General features: G+C 40.2%; 1 protein-coding gene across 3 annotated transcripts in view; it reads left to right on the top strand.

Moving 5' to 3' along the window:
- CEMIP (cell migration inducing hyaluronidase 1) overlaps positions 1-25,282 on the top strand; it is a 248,981-nt gene that overhangs the window by 129,774 nt on the left and 93,925 nt on the right. For all 3 annotated transcript variants that reach the window (XM_078151112.1, XM_020965925.2, XM_020965920.2), the window contains exons 2-6: positions 1,175-1,293; positions 8,882-9,031; positions 10,131-10,269; positions 12,923-13,159; positions 18,844-19,023. In XM_078151112.1, coding sequence (XP_078007238.1) covers positions 1,188-1,293; positions 8,882-9,031; positions 10,131-10,269; positions 12,923-13,159; positions 18,844-19,023 — 812 coding nt within the window. In that variant the 5' untranslated portion in view covers positions 1,175-1,187. The remainder of the gene's footprint in view (positions 1-1,174; positions 1,294-8,881; positions 9,032-10,130; positions 10,270-12,922; positions 13,160-18,843; positions 19,024-25,282) is intronic.

The following is a 25,282-nucleotide window of genomic DNA, read 5'->3' as shown; positions in this document are numbered from 1 at the left end:
AGTTGAAGAGTTAGGGACAATTCTTAGTTTATTTGAGCAAGTACTGAAAGAAGAAGGCTCATCTGAACCATGACTAAAATGCCCTAGGATGGTACTTTGGACACAGTAGGTCCTTAACATGCGTTTGGTTGTTTGATTAAATAAAAGCACTTTTAGCCAAATGTAATTATAAGACGGGGCAGCGAAGTGGAAAAGTGGGTAGAGTTTGGGGACTGAAATCAGGAAGACTCATCTTCCTGAGTTCAAATCTGGCCTCATAGATTTACTATCTGTGTGACCCTGGGCAAGTCACTTCATCCTGTTTGCCTCAGTTTTGTCATCTGTAAAATGAGCTAGAGAAGGAAATGTCAAACCACTCCAGTATCCTTAAAAAACAAACGAACAACAGCACAAAAAATTCAAATGGGGACATGGAAAGTCAGACAGAACTTAAAAAAAAAAACTGAACAACAATTAAGTATAAAGAAATGGAGGTTTATTTAAGTCTTCCAGCTCCTGGTTCACCTGGCTAGGGACTCACCTTCAGCTGCCACTGTGGATGGTATGTTTTAGGAGATGAAGAGGGAGGTTTAAAATGAATATTTGCCTCTAGTAGTCTAACCCAAGTGATGTAATGTGGTGCTATTCATCTGAGTAATTCCCATCTTACTTTAAATGAGGGTTGGTTTACTTTTCCTTCTCTGGGGGGAAGGAGGTTCAGGGTTGAGGATGAAATTTCATCTGTGACTCAATCTCTGTGCACTAGGACAAATGCAGTTGCAAAGTCCAGCCTTCGGGTTGGACCCTAGCAAAGCCATTACCCAAGCTATGGTGAGAAAGGAATGTCTGCTCATACAGACTCTTCATTTCACAACCTTGAGTGTTCATTTCCAACTGTGTTTATCAAACGTGTATGTGTGAGTGAGCAAGATGGGTTCTACGTGTCTGCCTGCTCAGTGCTCCTGGATCCAACTGCCCTGTGTCCACCTTATATTCCCTGGCCGCCTGGCCTGTCTTCCAGCTTCTCTCTTTGTGTTTACCATCCTCTGTATGTTGATTCAGTTGAGCCTGTGGAGGGAAATTTACATCCTAAGGTGATGCCATAGTTGAATCAGAGGGGAAAGTTCAGGAGCTAATTGGTCAGTAAACTTCACGGCACAACTGAGTTTCTGCCACTGGTGGGCTTTGATTTCAGATACTTCCCCAGAATGAAAGGGAAAACTGGAAAAGCTGGAAAGCATCCCTCTTTTCTCAAGATGGTGCTGGCAGTCAGCTGGCTTGGATTTGCCTTCTTCACTCCTGCTATATTCCCAGGTGAGTACTTTCCAATGCTAAGTGATGCTCACAGACCCTAGAAAAGATCATGGGTGTCACAACTGGAGTTTTGGCAGTGACAGAGTGGTCCAGACCACTAGGGGCAGAGACCCAGAGATTAGAGAGGATTGCCAGAGGGAGGTAGCCTCTACCAAGAGGGTGATAAGAGGAAGTCTGGAAAAGTGGGCAGCTTTCAGAAGTAAACAGCATGAGAGAGTTAAATATGCACTGATCTTGCCACCAGAATACCTGAGTTTGAGCAAAATCTCTACTGTTTACTACCTGTGTGACCTTAGACAAATTGTCTGGCTTCTTTGGATGTCTGTTTCCTCCTCTAAAATCAGGAGGGAAGTGTGGTTTATATGATCTCTAGGACCTTCCTAAAACAAGTTAATTCTGACAAAGTGAGTTATTTAGTCCATTCTTCCATGTGTGACTTCTATAGTTTGCTTCTTTTTACTTTGCCCAGAATCTTGACTGAGGTGGCAAAATTTTAAAATTAAACCTATTCAAATGTAGACAAAACAGCATACTGTAAGGATAATAAACTTTTTATACAAATTTAATTATATATTAATTAAACAGACATATATATATATATATATATATATATATATAAATAAATATAAATTTGTCAATTTGTTTATTTAAATTTATATAAATCATGCAAGCCTTTCTGTGAATGTCAGAGGAATTTAGTAGCAGGTAACAGGTGAGCATTCAGACAAGCAGTTTCTCAACATTATTGAGGTCTAGCTATAGACAGACAGATGTCCCAGGTAGAAGTGCATGAGTGGGACAGAGACATCTCCTGTCAGGCAAGAGGCTGAGAGTGAAACAAGTCAGTGGTGGATTCAGGAAGGCAGGCAGAGGCCCAATCCTGGGGGATTCTTGTGGCAGGTAGTAAGTGGAGATAAAACATGCAGACAGATAAGCATCATTGAGATCTGGCAGTCAGTGACAAAGAGTCCAGAGGGCTCAGGGCTAGGATTCTAATTTCTTGAAAGTTGATGACCTGGGCTATTAGATAATATTTCAAGGAAGGGACTCAAGAACAGTGGAGCAAGATTGGAACTCCATCTCTGGAAATGGGGTTTCAGGGTTTACAGAGAACAAAGAAAGAACCTAATAATCAGGGGGCAGCTAGGTGGCGCAGTGGATAGAGCACGGCCCTGAAGTCAGGAGGACCTGAGTTCAAATCCAGCCTCAGATCAAACACTTGATACTTACTAGCTGTGTGACCCTGGGCAAGTCACTTAACCCCAATTGCCTAAAAACAAAAAACAAAAAAAAGAACCTAATAACTAGGACCAGAATACAATTGCCTGACCTCTGGAATCACACCTTTTATTCCTACTGTCCTGGGACCAGCTTTGTCCCAGAATCTGGGATGATCTGTCTGAGGAGCTAGGAGGACAGGAGGTAATGTAGGGTCAGGCATCCAGGCCAGTTATTCCAGTGGGAGAAAGTAGCCTGTTACTGAAGCTACTAGAGAGAATGATTAGGCAGCTCAAATATACCCAACTTATCTCCTTCAGTTTCTTTTAATGTCTGAGAGCAAGAGCAGAATATTCTGAGAGTCACGAGACAAAACTACAATCAATACAAATCAAGGTTAGAGTGCAAGTTTGTAAAGGAAAACACATCTTTAAAAGTTGATTAAGTTTTTTAAAAAAGAATTTTCAGCCCCATTGACTATCATTGTTCTCGTGTTTATAAGTGATGGTTTTCTCCAATGAGTTCAAGGTGTTTTCCACATCTTGCCAATTAATAATCTTCACGACATCAGAGAGGTACAGGTAGAACATGGTAATATATTGTGGAATCCTTTATGTAAATGCAATTTGAGCATTTGAATTAAAGTTCCATGTGGAAGAGAAATTAGGCATCCTGTTTAGCCCCAGGTGACAGAACCAGGAACATTAGAGGGGAGCTGCTAAGAGACAAATTTGGACCTGATGTCAACGCATTTAATGCTGACCAAAAGTGGAATGGGCTGCCTCCAGAAGTAGTGAGCTCCTTCTCATTGGAAGTCCTTTAAGGAGAGGCTTCATGACCCCTTGTTGGGGATGTTTTGGTTAGGCACTCCTTCAGTTGGACTGGATGACTGCCGAGGTCCCTTCCACCTCTAAAATTCTTTGATTCTGTGAACATACATTAAGTATCTGTTACTTGCAAGGCACAATGCTAGGGCCTGGGTATACAAAGACAAAAAAAACATTTTCTGGCTTCAAGGAGCCCTACATTCCACTGATGTTTGGGGGTGGTCAAGATATGACATGTGTGAAAAGGGAAAGGAAGAAGCATTTACTAATCACATACTATGTGCCAGGCACTATGCTAAGTGCTTTGCAAATGTTATCACATTTAATGAAATAATATGTACACAAATAAGAATAGTACAAAAAATGGAAGGACAAAAAACTATCCACGGTTATCCCTTCCACATTCCACCATTAAATTCAGGTTTATTGTTTAAGTTGTTTGTTTATTTTATTGCAGTGGAGATTAATTTAGGCTTAATCATCCAGTCAGTGCTTGTACTAGCTACTTTCTTCAATACAAAAAACAGTTAAACCAGCTCATTCATACACTTAAGTCCTATTACCACTCCACCAATCATTACCTGTGCTTTTGCAGGCTCTTTTAATTGTCCCGTCATGCTAAGAATGTAAAAAAAAAGGAAGAAAGTAGAAGAAAAAGGCATAGCTATAAGCTTATTTAGAATATTATTTCTTCCAGTATTCAGAAAGCAGCACACTTGTCTGCATGATGCACCAGAAACCTGTTTTTGACATGAACTGGCATAATGGGATGGGTGGCTCCTGGTGGGATTGGTAATGAAATGTCTCATCACTGTGTACAATGATGATTCTTCCATACTCTTATCTAATTTTCATAACATTTCCCATGTTAGTGAAAACACTAGATAAATGATTCTTTTCCCTTCCCTTGGTGAGACATGGGATTTAAAACTATGTATAAATAAAGCCTACGCTGTGTATGATGATGATTCTTTCATACTTTTATCTCATTTTCATAACATTTCCACAGAAGCCACAGATGACACACACAGGCCAGCAGATGACACAGAAAAAGTTTAAAAACTCAGAAATGCATAAAATATATGTATAGTATTATATAATATCAACATATTTTATCTTTTAATACCATAGTAAATCAGCCTTCTTCTCTGTCACAGAGGGCCAAAAATTTTTACACGGATTTTCCAGATCATGGGGGGGGTATCGTGCCCCTAACCTCCATGATATGAAAGGGATAACTGTATTAGGAGGGGTCATGGAAGAGTGGGCACCTGAGCTGAGGTGTGAAGAGAGATTAGGATTCTGAGAAGTGAAGTTGAGATGAAATTTCAGGGATGGAAGATGGCTGGTGCAAATGCATAGAGTGGGAAAGGAATTTACATAAAATTCTTAATCTTATTTTTGGTGACTTAAGTGAAAGCAGCTTATATTTTAACTTTGAAAATTTAGTTAACTGAGACTATCACTGGGGTTAACTATATAGTCTGTGTTAATGTAGTTGGAATTTTTTTTCTCCAAAGTCTTAACTTATTTTAGGTATTTGGGGTGAAGAAATAAGATTCTTCCCTGTATGTTTCTTGATGAATTGAGAGCTTCCCTCTTGCTTTTCAATTTCAAGCCACTTTAAAATGGCCCTTTGTTCATTTAAAACTAGGGGTTGGTTAGGTACAGGTTGACCTTAATGGTTTCTGAGGTTCCTTTTAACTCTGAGACTCTGTGAAAAGGAAAATAAACTCTTCACGCCCACAACACCTCTCTCTCTCTCTCTCTCTCTCTCTCTCTCTCTCTCTCTCTCTCTCTCTCTCTCTCTCTCTGTCTCTCTGTCTCTCTCTCTCTGTCTCTCTCTCTCTCTCTGTCTCTCTCTCTCTGTCTCTCTCTCTGTCTCTCTCTCTGTCTCTCTCTCTCTCTCTCTCTCTCTCTCTCTCTCTCTCTCTCTCTCTCTCTCTCTCTCTCTCTCTCTCTCTTTTTCTCTCTCTCTCCTTCTGAGCAGACTCCAGAGGAGAAGCAGAAACTATGCTGTGTAAACTTTACCTCTATTCTTCAGCTAAACTGGTATTTTGTAAGTTTTAGTGCACTTGAAGCTTTTGTAGCTCAATAGTTCACTAAGACTTTTGGGGCACCTTGTTATTAATAACTGACACTTATAGGTACTTTAAGGTATGCAAAGGGATTTACATGTATTATTTCATTTGGTCCTCCCAATAACCCTGTGAGGGAGATGCTTTAGGTATTATTGTCCCCATCTTACAGATGAGAAAATAACTTGCCCCTGATAACACAGCTATGAATTGTCAGGGCAGTGAATGCCAGTCTCTCCAGACTTCTAGTCTATTACCCTTTCCACTATACCACTGGCCTGAAAATGGCAGAAATCCCCACAAATATTTCACTAAATGCACTGCAGATCCATGCCTGGAAGTCATTTAATAACACTGAATCTGAATCATGCAAAGGAAATCCCAAATTTCCCTGATGGAGGGTAAGGCATCAAGACCTAAAACAAAAAAAAAAATTTCCATTCAAGGCTAAAATGTCAAGGACACTACAGGGACAGGAATATCTGTGATGTTAAGGCTGAATGTGAATAGGGTGAGAGATAGATGCTTGCTCCTGAAACCTTACAAATAGGAGCCAATTAGCCTCACGGGATAATCTAAGAACAGTTTCCTATTTGGATCTATGGGTTGGTGGGCCAAGTCTGAACCACTCCTCCCTAGATCATGGTTGGGGAACTATACTTCTTTGCCTATTTGAGCTAGGATTAAATGTATTTGGAATGAAAAACACTGTCCCTGGGGCAGGAAATATACTGCACACATGAACAGTGACTCATTGGCCTTGAATAATTGTCTCTGTTGTGTCTTTACAGAAGGGATACATGAAGATCCCTTTCTGGGCCATTCCTCTGATCTCTAGCTCTATTTCTGAGGCTGAAAGCAAGCTAAGTGAACAGACCAGATGTGGGTCAAACTGTGAATTGTCAGTTTTCCTTACACAAATTCCCTAGAGGAGAAATATTCCCCTGGATTTCTTGCCCATTTTCCCCTTTACTTTTCTTGTCTTCTGGATACTGCAACAGAAATAGTTGTCTAAAACACATCTTGGCAGCTTTGCCACATATTTGGAAATACAATATTATTGCATTAAGATAAAGATCCCACTGTTGAGCTAGTCTGCATTTTCCATCTGATGGCCACTAACATGATGAATCCTTCTGAATTTGCAAAAGCAGAAAATGCTTTATTAAACCCACCTGAATTCAACCCCCTTCTCTTAATGAAATAATTTGAGTCTCAAATGGTAGCCAGGGTTTCCAGCCTAATCATTCCATCAGGCCCAATGATTAGATTTAAGTATAGGTGGATGGATTTTGATTCCCTCCTCCACTCAAGTCATTACTGCTTCCTCCCTCTTCAGATTTTCTTTTCTGTAAAACAAGAACAACAAACCGAGATCGATCTCTCTCTCTCTCTCTCTCTCTCTCTCTCTCTCTCTCTCTCTCTCTCTCTCTCTCTCTCTCTCTCTCTCTCTCTCTCTCTCTCTCTCTCTCTCTCTTTCTCTCTCCCCCCTCTCCGTCTTTCTCTCTCTTCCTCCTGCTCCCACTATTGATCAGCATTGGAGTTTAACCTGCTCTGTTTTCTGACCTGTGCCAACTCAACTCTCCTAGTGGTCTAGTGGTCTCCCTCTCTTGAGATCTCACTATATTGATGTCACATTTAGTGCAGGCACCCAGTTGGCTCCCGAGCTCAAGAGATCCCCTAGCATCAGCTTCCTTCAGCAGAAATTACAGGGACGAACTACCATGCCTGACCAAATTAGCTTGAAGTTACTGTTCAGTACATACCTTGTATCCCCTTAACAGAATGGATGCTTCTTGAGGTCAGGAACTATTTCAATTTTGTCTTTGTATTCCCAGCACCTACCAAAGAGTCTTATAACTAGCATGTGCTTAATAAATGCCTTTTTAATTGAGTTCAGTTAAATTGAGAATCACCATGGAGTAATACGTAGAGAGCAGATCTCAGATTAAAAAAAATCAACAACAACACAAAAAACCTGGGTTCAAATGCCTTTTCCTACCCATATGGGCTGTGTGACCCTGGAGAACTCACTTAACCTTTCATGACCCAGGTAACTGTTTTATAGCTATAAGTTGCAAAGCTTATGGGTGTAAGTTGCCAACCTGAATTGTTAGAGGGAATTTCTTTCCCAAAGGTTTCCTATGCTAAAAAAAAAATTGAATTATGGATTTGGCTTGAAAATGACCTTTCAATTCAAGTCAGGTATGTGTAGGCTTAGAGGAAAAAGTATTAGTTTGAGGAATTGGGCTTTATATTTAGAAATGACTGGAATATAAATTGAAGCATCAACAAAATTTATTTTAAAAGAAAAAATAAAAGTAAAAGGAGAAGACGTCATCCAACCAGTTTGACTATCAGAGACAGAGTTGCCTTATTCTGACTTTTATGGAAAGGGGAGCTGAAGGGCTGAGCCCAAGGTACAGTATTTCTTTATGGGCATCTTTTGATGGCAAAGCTCACATTTACTGAAAGGGACTGCATTCATAGGCAAGTCATGAATGAAGCCAAGTCTCAAGAGGAATTCTGTCTGCTCATAGCAAGAAGACCAGACTGAGCAGACCTGGGTTCTAGTCCCAAGGCTGTGGGACTAGACTAATAAGCTGTGGAAACTCTCTCTAGACCCCACACTCCTCATCTGCAAAATGGAAAAGGGGAATTTAATAATACTAATCATAGTTCACATTTGTATGAGGCTTTGAAAACCTTGATCCTCACAGTAAACTAAGAAATGAGGTGCTACAGGTTGTCCCTTCCACCTATGAGCTTGTTACTGTCCCCATTTTACTTAGCTTGTAGGGTTGTTGTTCAGATAAGATGATGTGTATCTACAGGAGTTTTGTACACTGCAAAAATTATCAGTATGTATTGTTATTGTTGTTTCTCAGGTTGCCTCCAATTCTCCCTTTCTATACTCTGAACTTAGAAGTCACAGGGTCGTAAGCTCATGAATTTGGAACTGGGAGGAGCTTCAGAGGACATGAAGCCCAACTTTCTCATTTTACAAATGAGAAACTGAGGCACAGAGAGTTTAAGTCACACAGCTAGCAAGTTTCTGAGATGGAATTTGAACCCAGAACTTCCTGACTGTGCTGCAATAACTTTTGTCTGGGAAATTATGATAACAAAATGGAACCTGCTTGGGAGACAGCATCTTCATTAGGGTCAGAGGGAGAATCAATTCTACTTTCCAAAGGACATAAGGGCTCTTAGGAATCAAGAGAGACAGGCTCTTGTTCTAGCATTTTAATTGCCTAGAAAATTGGCAGTAGCTTCTTTTGTGACTCAGCTTTGCCATCTGTAAAGTGGGGATTATTCTGATGCTTCTCCCATTTTGTGAGTGTTGGGGTGAGGATGAATTAGAGCCTCCCTCCAGGCACTTTAAGCATCTTGGGGTAAAAGTCCATATAAAGGAAACTGGTATTTAATGGATTCTGGATAATTGATACTTCCCTTCATTTCTAGGAGCATTAGCAGAATGTCCTGACCATAGCCCCGACTTACATCCCTGGGCCCCTGGCCATGATGAAGATCATCGTGTTCACATTGGCAAGGGCAGAAGGCTTCTGCTCACATCCTCAGCCACGGTCCATTCTATCCACATTACAGATGGAGGTAAGCAGCAAAGCCCCCTCTTCTCTTTTCCTTTTCTGCCTAACATCCCTTCTAATAAGACAGAGAGCTAGGGCAGGTTTTGGCCATGTGTTCAGATAGACAGAACAAATGACACATGCAGTCAGCTACAGCTTAATGTCAATCAGAGCATCTGGTTCTCAGAGCTAATCATCAGCTCTGTGCAGTCCAGAGCTGGTTTATAGCTTGTTCTTGTCAGAGGTTTTACAAAAGAAAATCATTAGCGAGATGCTTATTGGACCTGGTAATTTCCTTCCTAAACAATTTCTCTTCCAAGCACAGTGTATGGTGACAACCACATTTAGCAAATATGATGCTACTTGTAGGGTGTTATGGCAGCCAGGCATAATGATGGCCCTGTTGTCAAAAATTCCTGTTTTGACTTCTATCTCCAATACATACGATATCTTAATATCCTGGGCAATTCTCTCTAAGTCTTTAAGTATCAGAGAAGTTGCGTATCTTCACTGGTAAAAGGATGAGATCTCTAATACTAATGAATCACAGGTCCAGACCAAAGAAAAGAGGAGTGGATGGAAGACCAAAAGAAAGAAAGAAAAACTTTTCCTAGGGAGAATATTCCTGAGGTCCTACATTTAGATCTGGAGGGTACTTGAGAAGTTATCTATTCCAACCTCCTCCTCTTGTTACAAATAAGGAAACTGAGGCCCAGGGAGGTGAGTAATTTGCCCATAGCATTAGAGACAAGGGTATATTTTTTATTTCTGCATTGTCTTCTAGAAGGCTATATTTGCTACTAGCTTACCTGTGGCTTTGGGCTATTTGCTTTATCCCCTTAGGTCTTTTTTTCTTCACCTACAAATTGAAGGAGTTGGACTAGGGGTGGGGAACCCGCCACCTTGAGGCCATGTGTGGCCCTCTAGGTCCTCAAGTGTGGCCCTGAATTCAGTCAAAGGGCTGTACTTGAGGACCTAGAGGGGCACATGTGGCTTTGAGGCCTCAGGTTCCCCACCCCTGGGTTGTACTAATTGACTTCTTAAGTATCTTCCAGCTCTCAGTTTCTTCGATACTCGTCTCCCTATACTGCTGCTCAAATATCAACCTCTTTCTTCCTGTTCAGGAAAACTGGTTATTAAGGATAACACCGAGCCAATTGTTTTGCGGACTCGACATATACTTATTGAGAATGGTGGAGAAATGCATGTAGGGAGTGAGACTTGCCTTTTCCAGAGTAATTTCAGCATCGTCTTGTTTGGAAGGTAGGTAAATAGCTTGCCCGAACTGTACTACAATATTGAATTGGATTTAAGGGAGGCTTTCTGAAAAAGTTGTGAAGGGTTCCTGTTCCACTTGGGAGATACCAGTATAAAATAGTCTTCAATACCTCAGTACTTTGAAAAATCCACAATTTCATCATCGTAGGTATTTTCTTCACTAACCCAGACAGCAATCTCTCCATTTTGTAGATGGCCAACATTTTAGCCACCAGATGATGAGCCAGAGGTGATCAATAATAATGATAACTACTATTTATGTAGTACTGACAACATGCCAGGTACTGTGCTAAGCACTTTACAATTTAATCCTCGCAGCAACTCTGGGAGGTAGATGTTATTATCATCCTCATTTTTACAGATGAGGAAACTCTGAAGCAAACCGAAATTAAGTGACTTGCCTAGGGTCACAACTAGTAAGTGTCTGAGGCTGGATTTGAACTCAGGCCTTCCTGACCCCAAGCTTCCTGACCCCTGGTCCTCTATCCATTAAACTACCTAGCTTCCCCAAAGATGATGAGAAGATGAGCCTCTGTCATTAGTTAACCTGGTCCTTGGGTGACATCACTAGGCCTATACTTGAAACCTTCTCAGATCATTGTGACCTAACAGAACTTATGCTATAGGGGCATAGCTTTTGAGAACCTAGGTTTTCATGCCATGATGAATCATAAAAGCAATCATAGTTCACAGAACCAGGACAATGCTGTATACAGTAACAGCAATATTGTTCTGTGAAGAACTGTGCATGGCTTAGCTATTCTCAGCAATACAATGATCCAAGACAATCCCAAAGGACTAATGATGAAGCATACTATCTGCCTTCAGAGAAAGAAATGATACCATCTGAATACAGACTGAAGCATGCTATTTTTCACTTTCTTTCATTCTTTTTTTCCCTTTATTTGAGTCTTCTTGTACAAACAACTAATATAAAAATGTTTTACATGAATAAAAAAGAAAGTAATCCGTTCTAGCCTAACTGATGGCACACACAAATAATCAATTAACAACCACCCTACAAACACTAAACATCTATTATATGGTAGGCACTGTGCTATGTGCTGAGATACAGATACAATAAGTAAAACAATTTTGATTGACAAGCAACTTCCATTCTAAAGGAAGCCACCATGATATGGAAGATGCTGAAGAAATGTAGAAATCACGGATAATTTTAATTTCTATGGCCTAGGTGCCATATTTTTTTAGTTCCTCCAACCGAATTCCAATTATAGTCTTACTTACAGAGACTGCAATAATTCAAAACATGTGTTTATTCCTTCCAGTGATGGCCTCACCCACCCTTAGTAGACCATCTGCATACCACCTTCCCCAGATCATTAGTTGGTGGGCCAGCCTTCTAGCAATGAGCCTATCCACATTTAGCTGGCTGGGTTCTTGCCAGATGAATGATCACTCATCAGGCCCTTACTTGAGGACTTTATAAACTCGTAGAGATAAAGCTGCAAATGATATTGGAGGCTAGTTTGCCTAACCCCCCTCATTTTATAGTTGAGGAAACTGAGGCTCAAGGTCATTATAGTAGTTTTTAAAGGAAGGATTTTAAGCCAGGTCCTCTGACCTCAGAGCCAGCGTTCTTTCCGTTGTACCACAGTGAGATCTGCCAAAGACTTCATCCAACTTTTATAATTATTGCCTTTGAGAACCCGGGGTTACTTCAATACAACAGTGAATCATCAAAATAGGATTTAAGAGAAGGGCTTTATAAAATTGGTGAGTGAAATAAAGCAAAAGTTAAAGGAGTGAAATTTCACTCCACGGACAGGATTAGCCCTTTAATTAGAGCATATTCCTTGACATATAAGTTGAACATTACTAGATTTGTTTTCTATTCAGAATACATGGTAGCCAAAGTAACCTAGTACAAGAATTATGTTAGACATTCCATTTCTGATGAATTCCCCAAGCTGTATTATTTATAAGCCAAAAGAAGAATTTCTGATATTTGTGTACTTCATGATAAATGCACTTAGCACTGGGAAGAAATTCTTAATAAATGTTAATTAACTGACTGACTGATCAAAGTATCTCATAATTGTTCTGAATCCTGAGTATAGATTCATTGGTGGAAAGTCTGATTGCTATTTTTTCTGGCAGTTTGATTTATTCAACCAATGTTTACTGAGTTTCTTCAGAGCAAAGACAGTTTCATTTTTGTCTTTATGATTTCTATTAGCCTAGGACCTCTCATTTAGTAGGCACTTAGTAAATGCTGTTGATTGATTGAGTACCTACTATGTGAAGCATTTACAAAGCTGTAGGTAACATATCATGTTCTGAGAGTAATGTATCATGTGTTAGTCCCTGCCTTTGAGGCTGGACTTTGCTCCTCAGCAACTCTCAGGAATAATTTCTTAATGATCCTGGGCAAGTCACTTAATCCCAGTTTGCCTCAGTTTCCTCAACTATAAAATGGGGATAATAATAAGAATACCTACCTCATAAGGCTGTTGTAAGAATCAAATGAGGTGGTATTTGTAAAAATGCCTAGTACAATGCCTGGCACCTACAGCACATAGGCACTATATAAATGCTTATTCCCTTATGCTTATTTCCTTAATGATTTCATAGTCAAACTTGAGTTTGTTTTAGCTGTTGTTTTTTTTTCTTTTAGAGCTGATGATGGCAGTGAGCCTGACTATTACTATGGACTAAAATACATTGGAGTTGGCCAAGGTGGCACTCTGGAAATGCATGGGCAAAAGAAGCTCTCCTGGACTTTTTTGAATAAGACCCTCCATCCAGGAGGGATGAGTGAAGGGGGTTACTACTTTGAAAGGAGCTGGGGCCATCGTGGTGTCATTGTCCATGTCATTAATCCCAAACTCGGTGCTGTCATTCATTCGGACAGGTAAGGTTTACTTGAATATTTATTTCTTAAGCCAATACCCCACCCTTACCTTAAATTCCAGTGCTGAGAATGTTCTTACTTGAGTCCAATCAATACCCATCGCAAAGGCAATAGGATCTCATAATTTTTCTCTTTGTCTCAATTTTCCTACCTTCTTCAGTGTGTTGTTAGGAATCAATCTTTATTCATTCAGAATAATGTTATATGCTTAATGTACTATGAGAGCAATAATGATACCTTACAAATATGTTTCTTACTGATTACAAAGTACTTCATATATAGTATCCCTTTTGCTCCTTGCTACAAACCTATGAGGTAGGATTGCAACAATTATTCTGCCCATTTTACAGATGAGGGAATTGAAACCCAGAGAGAAGTTGTTTGCCCAACGTCACATAAGCCATAAGCTGTAGGCTGTAACTTGAACCCAAGTCTTCTGGTTCCCAAATCCAGTGCTCTTCCAACTTCATTTGGGTTTTTGTCACTTATCTAATGCTTCAGCTCTCCTGGCTAAGCAAAAGCAAGTGATATCTACCTCTTTTTAATATGGCAACCTCAGCAAACCTTTTATAAAGGACAGCCCCAGGTGTTTCCCATAAATGACATCTAATTGGACCCAGTTAAGTAAGTACCTGACTTCAGCCTATGAGCAATCATCAAAAATGAGAGCCTTGCCTTCTGCCCATGTCAAATCAAGTCAAGTTAGGGCAACACACATTTATTAAGCACCTAATATGTGCCAGACACTGTGTTAAGCACTGAGAATGCAAAGGAAGACAGTGGAACAGTCTCTGCTCTCAAGGAACTTACAACCTATGTTGCATCAAGTAAAGATGTATCATTTTTATGTATCAGTGCCAAAGAGTAAAAGTCATAAGTGGTATTGATAAATCCTCTCTGAATAGTCAGTCACCTCAAGTTGCTATGTTTTTCTTTTTAAAACTGGAAATTGTTAAAGTGATGTGAAACATTTGATTTCAATAATGCAATAAAGTAGTCCCACAGTCAAATGGAAATTACTTCCAGAAGGGAAACAAGTGAAAGTGGAATAAGTGAAAAATATGCAATCTTTTAAAAGGAGAGAGTAAGACCAAGAGAGAAGTAGTTTCCAGTGAGGCCGTAGAGAGCAAAGGACAGTTATCCTGCTATTATCCCAAAAAGCATCTGAGTTTCTACTTAATCAGTTTTCTCTTTAGCTGAGTGTTGTTTATGACAGAAATGATAGGAGAGTGAGAGCCAGAGAAGCACATTTAACAGGCTTAAGAGACCTTCTCCAAAATTGGGGAAGTAACTGGGCCCCCTAAGTCAATAGAAGGTGCTAAAGGAGGCCATAGATATGAAAAAGATCTAAGAAGACTTTATGACCTTCAGAGAGTCAGATACATAAAGTATGTATGTGGCCCACGTGGCCCATTTTGATGAACAAGCTGGCAACATCAGAAGGTCAATATCACTATGGGGAGGGGCAGGGCAGGATATATTAGAAAGGGAAAAGATTCCAGTCAAGAGCACAGATTCAAAGGCTTTTGCAATAATCCATTTATGAAATATAAGAATAATAACTGGCATTTATATAGTGATTTAAAGTTTGCAAAGTACTTAATCTCATTTAATCCTTACACCAACCCTGAGAGATAGGTGTTATCATAATTTCCATTTTATAGTTAAAGAAACTGAGGCAGGATAGGTTATTTACCCAGGATCATAAACCTAGTAAGTGTCTAAGACAGAATTTTAACTCCAGTCTTCCTTACTCCAGGGCTAACCCTCTATCCACTCCACTACTTAGCTGCCTGAATTAGATGGGGTAGCAGGGAGATGTGGAGGAATTGTACAAAGGAAAAAAAATTGGGCTTCATGCCTAATTTCACAAAAGGAGAAAAGCAGAAGACAGAGTATAAACAGGGGTGAGGAACCTGCAGCCTCGAGGCCATATGTGGCCCTCTAGGTCCTCAAGTAGGGCCTTTTGGCAGAATCCAAACTTCACAGAACACAGAATCCCCATTTGTTATTTCTTCTGCGAAGTCTGGATTCCATCAAAGGGCTTCACTTGAGGACCTAGAGGGCCACATATGGCCTTGAGGTCACAGGTTCCCCACTGCTGGATAAAACTTCTTATAATACATAATCAGAGGATAAGAGCAGGTATAGCACAAGAGGACAGGAATAATGAGAGAGGTAGGTAGAGAACCAAGAGAGTCATTGTGAAACAAGATATTATGTTACAAGAGAAGCCAATGAGGAGAAAATTTCAAGAAAAGAAAGCTAATCACTAAGGCTGAATGCCATTGATTAAGAAGCCAAAGAAAATGAGCACATTGATTTCCCACCTAAATGCTCTCCTGGACTCCATTTTGTCTTCTGGAATCTCATTATCCTGTCAGATCCCATGAACTCCAAAATTCACACCTACTTCTTCTGTATCCCTTGCTTCTGTCCCCTCCCCCCACCCTTCCCTCTGGTTGGAGAAAGTAGAGAGGTGGACAGTGAAGAGCTCCTCCATTTACGGAGGGCACCCAGGGCAACTACTTCATCATTTCTCACCTGGCTGTACTCCTGGATGGCTGCATCCTCTGTCTCGCCCCATTAGATTATAAGGTCTTGAGGGGCTATCTTTTGTCTTTTTTTTGTATCCCAAGAACTTAGTACAGTGCCTGGCACACAGCAGGTGCTTAATAAATGTTTATTGATTGACTGGCAGGAAAAAAGTCGCTGGAAGTAGCACGATGTAGTAGTGAGCCCATGAAATTGGAATCCCTGGCTCCGCCCCCAATTGTCTGAGTGACCTTTGGCATCTCAGTCTTAATCTCTATGTCTTTTAACTTCTCTGGGTATCAGGTGTCTCATCAGCAAAATGAGAAAATTAGGCTAGAAGTGGTCTTTAAGATTCTTTGCCTTTCCACAGTATTCCATGATTTGGCAAGACTTTGAGAACACAGTTTTTATAATATGCTGGGGCAGAATGCAAAGTGTTGTCACAGAAGCCTTGATAAAATCACTTTAAATGTTTGCTATGAAACTCTGTCAAGTTCTGTGATGAAAATGTAATTCATAATGTCTTCAGTAAAAGATACTTGTTTTCAGGAAGCAGTTTACTTCAGAAGCGATTTATGGTGCAAGATATGGTCGGCATGGCATAGCAGGGCAATGAGCACAGGCCAGAAGGTGGAAGAAAGGGAAGGTTATAACTGCTGTTTTGCTTTTTGGTCTTAGGCAAGTCTCTTTACCAATCTGAACCCTCATTTTTTCATCCGAAAAGTGGAATTCAAGTCTTACCTCATGGAGGTTTTGTGAGTGTCATATGAAGTAACACAAAAAAGAACTTTACAAAGGAGACGAGCAGAAGACAATATAAATAGGGGTGTTTTATAAATGTAAGGCATCTACATCTATTGTTATTATCCATATATCTCAGTGAGTTCAGTCAATAAACATTTATTAAGCACTATTATGTGCTAAATACTGGGACACAGCAAAAGGCAAAGGAAAGAGAGAGGGAGACAGAGAGACAGAGACAGAGAGACAGAGAAAGAGACAGAGAAAAGAGAGAGAGAGAGAGAGAGAGAGAGAGAGAGAGAGAGAGAGAGAGAGTTCTTTTAAAAAATGGGAAATAGAAAGTAACTTCTTTCTGACTGGGAAGAGCTATTATGCTTTCAGGGAGATGCAGAAATTTGACCTTGTTCTTCTACCAGGTAAAAGATGGATTCTGAGGAAGCCAAAAATGGAGGGAAAATATTTCAACGCTAGTCTACAGGGGACAGTAGTCAAAAGTTCTTGAGTCATGGGACAAGCTAGGGTGAATTAGAAAGGAAGCATTTTAATCAAGAATAGGATAAGGCCAGGGTTAAATTGAGCCATGATGGATTAACAGTAAGGACAAGGGAGAAAGGTACCAAATGCTATGTAATAGTCTTTTTTTTTTCTTTAAAAGCTTGGTCTGTATGTATTCTCTTTATCATAATATTTTATAATATCATTTGGTTGGTTGGTTTAAAAAAGAATAGGGTTTTGCTTTTGTTGTTTGTTTTTGTCTTTTTTTTTTTAATGAGAAATATGATTATTTCCATCTCTAGCAAACCACATCTACGGTTTGTCATGCAAGCAAGGCACCTGCTGCCACCTGGTGGCACTGTACCCTAATTTCAAACAAAGTACAAAAGTGGATGAAAATACTCTGTTGAGAGCTAAACTTTTCACTTTACATAACAATAATTTTCACAGAATTAATGATGAATAGAGAAAGAATAAAGGAAATGGTTCTGGATCTATAATTCTAGGAGTCTTCAGAGGGAAAAGAAAATTAATTGGTTGCCAAATAAAGGGGGAGTAGATCAGATGAAGAAGGCTTTCCCCCATTCACCCCCATCCCATTGGTCACTTAAACATGTATGAATGCAGAGAGATGTAAGCCAATAGAGGGGAAGATTTTGAAGATCCTGAAGAGGAAGGGGATAAGAATTGGAGAAAAAATCCTCAGGAGCTAGGAAAGGATGGGATTAGGGTACAATTTAAGGGTAAACATGTTGAAATATTCCCTTTTTATATCTTCTGCTTTACCATGGGATAGTGGATAGAGAACTGACCTCAGAGCCAGGAAGTCCTGGCTTCTGTTATACATTGCTTGCATGATTGTAAGCAAGTCACTTATCCAGTGTCTTAGTGTTTGGGCAGCTCTCTAAGATGATATGTTACAGAGAAGTTTCTGGAAGAAGTTTTCTGATCTAGGAGTTCTCTCTAATATCAATGGAATTATCCCCTTTCATGGCCAGAGACATCTGATACTGCTTTTGCCTTCCTGCTTCCCACAAACCATTTCAAGAACCTTATGGATTTTCTTTTCATAACATCTTTTAAGTGAGACCTTAATGTGAAAAAAAAATGTTCCTTTTACTCTCTTATGATAAGGCTCCAGCATTCTAGAAATAATAATGCTGGGGATAATAGGATGTCAGAACAGGCTGCTTCTTCTAGAGATCATCTAGTGCAATATCCTCATTTCACAGAGGGGAGACTGAGACTCAGGAGGTGAAGTGACTTTCTCATGGCCCCTCAGCGTTGTGGCGGAACTAGAAGTAGAATTCAGGTTTCCCGAATCTAATTTTTTGTTCAGTTGTTTCAGTCATGTCCGACTCTCCATGACCCCACTCAGGATTTTCTAGGCAAAAGTACAAGAGTGGTTTGGCATTTCCTTCACCAGATCATTTTGCAGATGAGGAAACTGAGGCAAACAGGGTGAAGTGACTTGTCCAGGGTTACACAGCTAGTAAGTGTCTGAGGCTGGATTTGAACTCAGGAAGATGAGACTTCCTGACTTCAGGTCTGGCTCTCTATCCACTGCATCATGAATAGCTGCCCTGAATCTAATACAATATCATTTTCCACTAGTCCAGGCTCAAGCAGATCATTAGAATGCTGTGGATAATTTTTCCCATTTGGGCTTGGAAGTATGTTATTTTTTCTGAAAAGTCAAATATGCAAGGAGCCACGATTTATTTCTAAGTTTAAAAAAAATGCCTTTCACTGTGCACTCCTTAAAAAAATAATATTTCTTGTTATCAGTGAATAGTGTGCTGTCCTCCTCTGTTAGCTATAGCAATAAAACTCCTGGACCCCTGGGCATTTGGAATTGAACTGCATAACTGTTCCTCATTACAGACAGTCCTAACTTTTGTTCTCTTTTTTAGGTTTGATACTTACAAATCCAAGAAAGAGAGTGAGCGCCTGGCACAGTATTTGAACACAGTGGCTGATGGCATGATCCTTTCCGTGGCTGTGAATGATGAAGGATCTCAAAACCTAGATGACACAGCCAGGAAAGCCATGACCAAACTGGGCAGCAAACATTTCCTGCGCCTGGGATTTAGGTATGTGTCCATTCTGCCAAGAAAGCTGGGGACAGAGTTCTTATTATGTATGTGATCTTCCCCAAGACTCTGAATAGCACAGTCCTTTCACACGGAAAACTTACCACTTTATAAATAGCCCCTCTTCCCTAGTGAATCTCCCAACACACACACACACACACACACACACACACACACACACACACACACACACTTAATAGTGAATTAATAAGAGTCAAGCACATTGCAGATCCACATTGGGTAGGAGAAACAGTATGGACGTGCTGGATAGTGGATATATTACTGGACTAGCAGTTGGGAAGACCTTGGTTTAAGTCTCACCTAAGGAATTTCTTAGCTATGTGGCTCTGGATCAAAGCATGGACATAGATTCTAGAGCCAGGAAAAAAACCTTAGAGGTCATCTAGTCAAACCCCTTCATTTGGAAAGATGGGGAAACTGAGACCTATAGAGGTCAAGTGATACACTCAGTGACACACAGGAGATATGTGGCAGAGCTGGGCTTTGAAGAGTTCTCTGACTTCAAATCTAGATCCCTTGCCTACATCATACCACCTTTCACAAAATCTTATTCACTCATTCATATGAGTGAATTCATACTCAGTAATCACTCACATATGTAATGTTTCCTTAATAAACATTTATTAAAAGGATCTATTATGTGCCAAACACTATGCTAGGCACCAAAGGAGATACAATACAAGGTCTTCTAGCTCTGAATTCACCTCTTTTTCCACTGTACCATAATATTCCCAGATGCAGAGAAATCTACATCTCTATCCTCATATATACATAGCTAAAGTTCATCTTTCTTTTTGTTAAATGCACATTCAGGATAGTACCATGCCTCGGGGATTGGCAAAAAGCTTGTTTGGAGATTATGCAAAGTATATTTACCCAGTTAAACACGGTAAAAAGCTGGTCTTATATGTGACTTGGTGTGCATTATATTTACCCTTCAGGTTGTAAAATGTCCTGTCTGTGTACATTGGCATGTCCCCTGACGTTGAGAATGTTCACTGTTAATCCAGTGATTGCCACAACATTTTATAATTGGTTTGAATTTCGGCTCTTTTAAGTTGGAAGGACAATCTTATCCTATAGACACCTGGAGGCCACCATCAGCATCCTTCCTACCCCTCACCTGATAAGGTATAGACATGATGACTCTTCTGAGTCAAGATCAAAAGGCCGTTACTAGTCATCAAAGGGAAAGACCATGAAGTGATAGCCAAAGAGAGAGTAATCCCAGGTAATGGAGCATTTCCTTTGAAAATTAAAGGGCCACATACTCAGACAGGTGCTATATTCTAGAACTGATGAAAGTCTGAAAACTAGATACAGTAATATTAATTCTTTGGAATTATAAACTTTTAGAGCTAGAAGGGAACCCCGAAATCTTTGTTACATAAATGAAGATACTGTCAAGCAACTTGTATAATTAATTAGCCACTGACCAGGTCTAGAATCCAAATCACCCTATAGTATGCTTAGCTCCGTACCATGATATTTCTCCATAACATGGCATTCTCTAGCACCTATAACAAACAGTTAAACTGTGATCTCATCGGCAAAGTAGGAAAAGGACAAGTACGATTTATTATCCCTATTTTGCAGATGGAAAAATTTAGCTACTTGCTGATGGTCACTCTAGTTATTAGGAAATAGCAAGAACTGAGCCTTGGTTTTCTGGCTTCAAAATAGAATGGGCTAATTTGGCCAGTGGTCAGCTTCCTTTCCACTGAGCTCTTCAATCTGGATGGGTATGTTATAGAGAGGATTCTCATTCAGGTATGAGTTCAACTATGCGACCTCTGAGGTCCCTTCTAGCTTGGAGAGTCGGTGATTCAGTGATTCAGTGGTTCCTGGCTTGGCATCACGGTATAGCAGCATGTAATCCAATACAAAGGACAGGACTGTACTGAACTGAAAATAGAATCAAAAAGCTACCGAGAACCTACTGTATGAAAGGTAGTGCATTGTCCTCTGGAGGATGCAAAGAAGAATAAGACAATGTTTTACCTAACTGCCTCTGTGGAGACAGTGAGGCATCATGGTGTCTAGAATGCTGGACTTGGAATCAAAAAGATCTGAGTCAAATGCTTCCTCACTTAATAGCTCGGGGACTCAGGACAAATCTATTAACCTCCATCAACATCACTCTCCTCATTTCATAAATAGAGACAATAATAATACCTACCTCACAGGGTTGTTATGAAGGTCAAATGAAATAATGTATGTAGAGTGCTTTGCAAAAAAAGTATTATATAAACGCAAGCTATTGTTATTATGACTATCTATACACAGAAGATGACAAACAATTAGGAAGTGGTATGTGATAAATGCCAAACAAGTCATGTGGACAAAAAATTTCTGGAGCTACAGGTCCTTATTAGGTGGGTAGTCAGGCTAGAGAAGGAAGAGTAAATTTCATTTGACCTCTTTCTGCCTCAGCTTCCTCAGTTGTAAAATGGGAGTAATAATAGAGATAAGCTTCCTTCAGAGAGATGGAGAGCAGGTAGAGATTGGCGGGGAGAGGGGACAGAAGAAAGGGTTAGGAATGTCCAGAGTGAGAAAATACACATCGTATGGCTGGGGGACAGTGGAAACAACCTGGCTATGGGGTGAAAAAATTACAAACCTCTACTGGGCCTAGGCCATGAAGGATCTTGAACATGTAGTTAAAGAAGAGTTCAGATTGAGCCTACCAGTGCAAGGGAACCACTGAGTGACATGTTTATAAGCTACTAGCAGGCAAGGATTGTGCTTTAAATTCATCATTCAACAGGCATTTACCATTTGCTGTGTGAAGGCACTTTGCTAGACACTGGAGGTAAAAGGATCAGAAGTGACATAGTTTTGATCCTCAGGAAACTTACATTCTATTTGAATGTTCTGCTCTCTATTGCTTTTAGCATAAAATACGAATTACTCTGGTTGTCTCTGAAAGTCCTTCACAATCTGGCTCTAACCCATGTTATTCCCCTTCAAACACCCTCTAGTCCAGCCAAACTGGCCTGCTTTCTATTCCTTACACATGACATTCCATTTCCCATTGCCAGGCCCTTGTTCAGACTTTTCCTCATTCCCGGACTGCATTCGCTCCTTATGTGCTGCTGTTAGAATCCCTGGTTTTCTTTAAAACTCAGCTCAAGCATCACCTCCTACATGAGGTCTTTCCTACTTTCCCCCAAAAGCTAGTGCCTTCCCTCAATTTTGTTTATATGTAAATTTGTTATTTTCCCAGATATAAATGTAAGCTTCTTGAGGGAAGGAACAATTCATCTTTGTACCCTGGTGCCTAGCATCGTGCCTGGCAGGGGGCTTAGTAAATGTTGTTGATTATGATAAATTAATGTAACCACCTAAGTATAATAAAAGATAGAGAGAGTGGCGGAGGAAAAGGAATGATATAGGCCAGGGGTGGGGACCTTTCAGCCTCAAGGCCACATGTGGCCCTCCAGGTCCTCAAGTGCAGGCCTCCTCTCCCACCCCCCACCCCCCCAACCCCTGGACTGAATCCAAACTTCACAGAACAAATTCCCTTAATAAAAAGATCTGTTCCGTAAAACCTGGGCTCAGTCAAAAGGCTGCACCTAAGGATCCAGAAGGCCACATGTGACCTCAAAGCTGCAGGTTCCCCACCCCTGGTGTAGCCAAAGTACTTTAGGAAAATTTGAGAAGGGAAAAAAACACTTTCACCTAGTGGGATTAGGAAAGACTTCCCAGACTAAGTGGCACCTGAGCTAAGTATTGGGGTGAGATAAGGATTCTGAAAGATGGGAATGAGGACTGAGTGCTTTCCCGTTATGGGAGAGGACCAAGCATTCTCATGTTGCTGGGATATGGCGTGTTGAATCTGGGGAATAGTTAGTAAGTTGTCCAGTTTGATGTATAAAGGGGAATAATGTGAAATAAAGCTGGAAAGGTGGTTTGAAACAAGTTTGTGAAGGACTTTGAATACCAAGTAAAGACTTTTCATTTATCCTAGAGGGGATGGGGAGCCCCTGAAGATTTTATATGTCTTTGTGTCCCCTGAAGTGCCTAGAAAAATGCTTTACACAAATAGACATGGAAGGTGGAACTTAAACAAAATATTAAATTGGTGCTTTGAAAAGATTCATCTGGCAATGGCCAGTGTGTAGCATGGATTAAAAGGAGTGGAGAATAGAGACAGAGAGACCAGCTGAAGTTCTGATGTAGTAGTTTAGGTATCAGATAAAGATATCCTGAACTATAGTGGTAGCAATAGAAATGGAAAGGAAAGGATGGATATAGGAGGCAGTCTTAAGGGAAAAAAAAACAACACAGGACTTGGTGACCAGCTGGGTATGAAAGGGGTGGGAAAAGGAAGAGCCAAATCTCTCTAAGATCTCCTTCTAATTCTAAAATTCTATTGCTTTATGACTTTCATGTTTTAAGATTGAGTTACTGGCATAATGACTGTACAATTGATAGAAATAGGAAGTTGGGAGAAGGGAAGGTGTTTGGGGGAGTGCTGTGAAGATGGTGGTTTTTCCTGATATATGTTGATTTTAAGATGATAAACATCTAAGTATATACTAGAAAGATATAATTCTTGCCTATCAGGACTGGAGGATTAGAACTATGAGAGAGATGCGGGCTGAAGATATAGAAGGCCAGCTTTTCCATTGCAGGATTTCATGGCTTAAGCAAAAGGGAGAAAGCATAATTCTCCCCAAAGCCAGTGCAGATGAATAATTCTTTTTATCACAGTTCCTGAACTCCTGAGTTAATTCTTGAGGTCTGACTGAGGGCTAGGAAGCAATGTGAATATGAGATGTTGAGAGGTTGCTTTGCTGTAGGATGAAGGGATCCTGCCAGAGTGAAAACTGCATTTCTACTTACAGAAAATGAATGCAAGAAATAACCATTCTTAGCTGCTGCCAAGTCAAAACAAGTCACTATGGTGATAGAACATATCTTTAAGGTGGCTGGTTTTATGTTTGTCCACCTTGGGGCATTTGGGAAAGAGGACATATTGCAAACTTTCCTTGACAGAGAAGCAAGAATTGGGTTCAGTAATTTCTCATCCTTTTATACATGGAGCAAGCTAGGTGGTACACTGGATAGAACACTGAGTCTGGAATCCAGAAGACCTGAGTTCAAACCCAGCCTCAGACATTTACTAGCTATGTGATCCTGGGCAAGTCACTTAATCTTTGTCTGCTTTGGTTTTCTTAACTATAAAATGGGAACAATAATAGCACTTGAGGGTTGTTATGAGGATCAAATGAGATAGTATTTGTAAAGCACTTAGCATAATACCTGACACATAGTAAGTACTTAATAGATGCTTGTTTTCTTCCTTCTGAGAAGTTTAAAGGCATTTTCAGATATATTATCTCATTCTTTGCCATGGAGGCAGGTATTACTCTTCCCACTTTGCAAATAGAGGAAATTCTTAGCCTGGGCTTAGATAGCCAATAGCAGTCAGTATTGGAACCTAGGCTCTGACTCCTAGCTCATTACAACATTAAAGGATAGTTCTATACTCTGGGAACTTGGCCAGTACAACCCAATTCTTCCCAAGGTAGGCTGAGATGGTAGCAAGAAGATTGCACCTGATGCTGATGGTAGCCTACTCCCCATCCATTTGGATGGAGAAGAACATCATATTGGTACCACTCTAACTCTGTGCTATTTAACATTTTTGTTGATGGTTCTGATAAAGACACAGAAATAAGGCTTATTGCATTTATAAGTTATACAATGCTAGCAAGTACAGCTGACCCACTGAATGATTCAGTAAGAATCCAAAAAGATCCTGGCAGGCTAGAACATTAGGTGAAATCTAATAAGATGAAATTTTAAAAGGATAAGGTAAAAGCCTTACATTTGGGTTAAAAAAAAAAGTCTTCATAAATACAAGATGGGGGAGGTGTGGCTAGACAGCATTTCATCTGAAAAATATCTGGGGATTTTATGGTACCACAAATTCAGTGTGAGTCAACAGTGTAATATGGAAGTCTCAAAGGCTAATGCAATATGAGGTTGCATTAGGAGAAACTCCATGTGTAGAGGTAAGAAGGGTAATAGTCCTGCTGTGCTCTGACCTGGCCAAATCAAACCACATTTTGAGTGTTTTAAGAAGGATACTTGATAAACTGGAGAGTACCAATAGGAGGGCAATCAGCCTAGGAAAGGCCTTCAGTTCATGGTCTTTGAGGAACAATAGAAAGAAATGTGTATGTTGAGGGTGAAAAAGAGAGCCCTTAAAGAGAGGATGTGATAACTA

Source organism: Phascolarctos cinereus, unplaced genomic scaffold, assembly GCF_003287225.1.
Source record: "Phascolarctos cinereus isolate Bilbo 61053 unplaced genomic scaffold, phaCin_HiC Scaffold_3;HRSCAF=262, whole genome shotgun sequence".
Taxonomy (NCBI): Eukaryota; Metazoa; Chordata; class Mammalia; order Diprotodontia; family Phascolarctidae; genus Phascolarctos; species Phascolarctos cinereus.
Note: the sequence above shows the minus strand (reverse complement) of the source record. Positions and strands in the feature narration are given on the sequence as shown.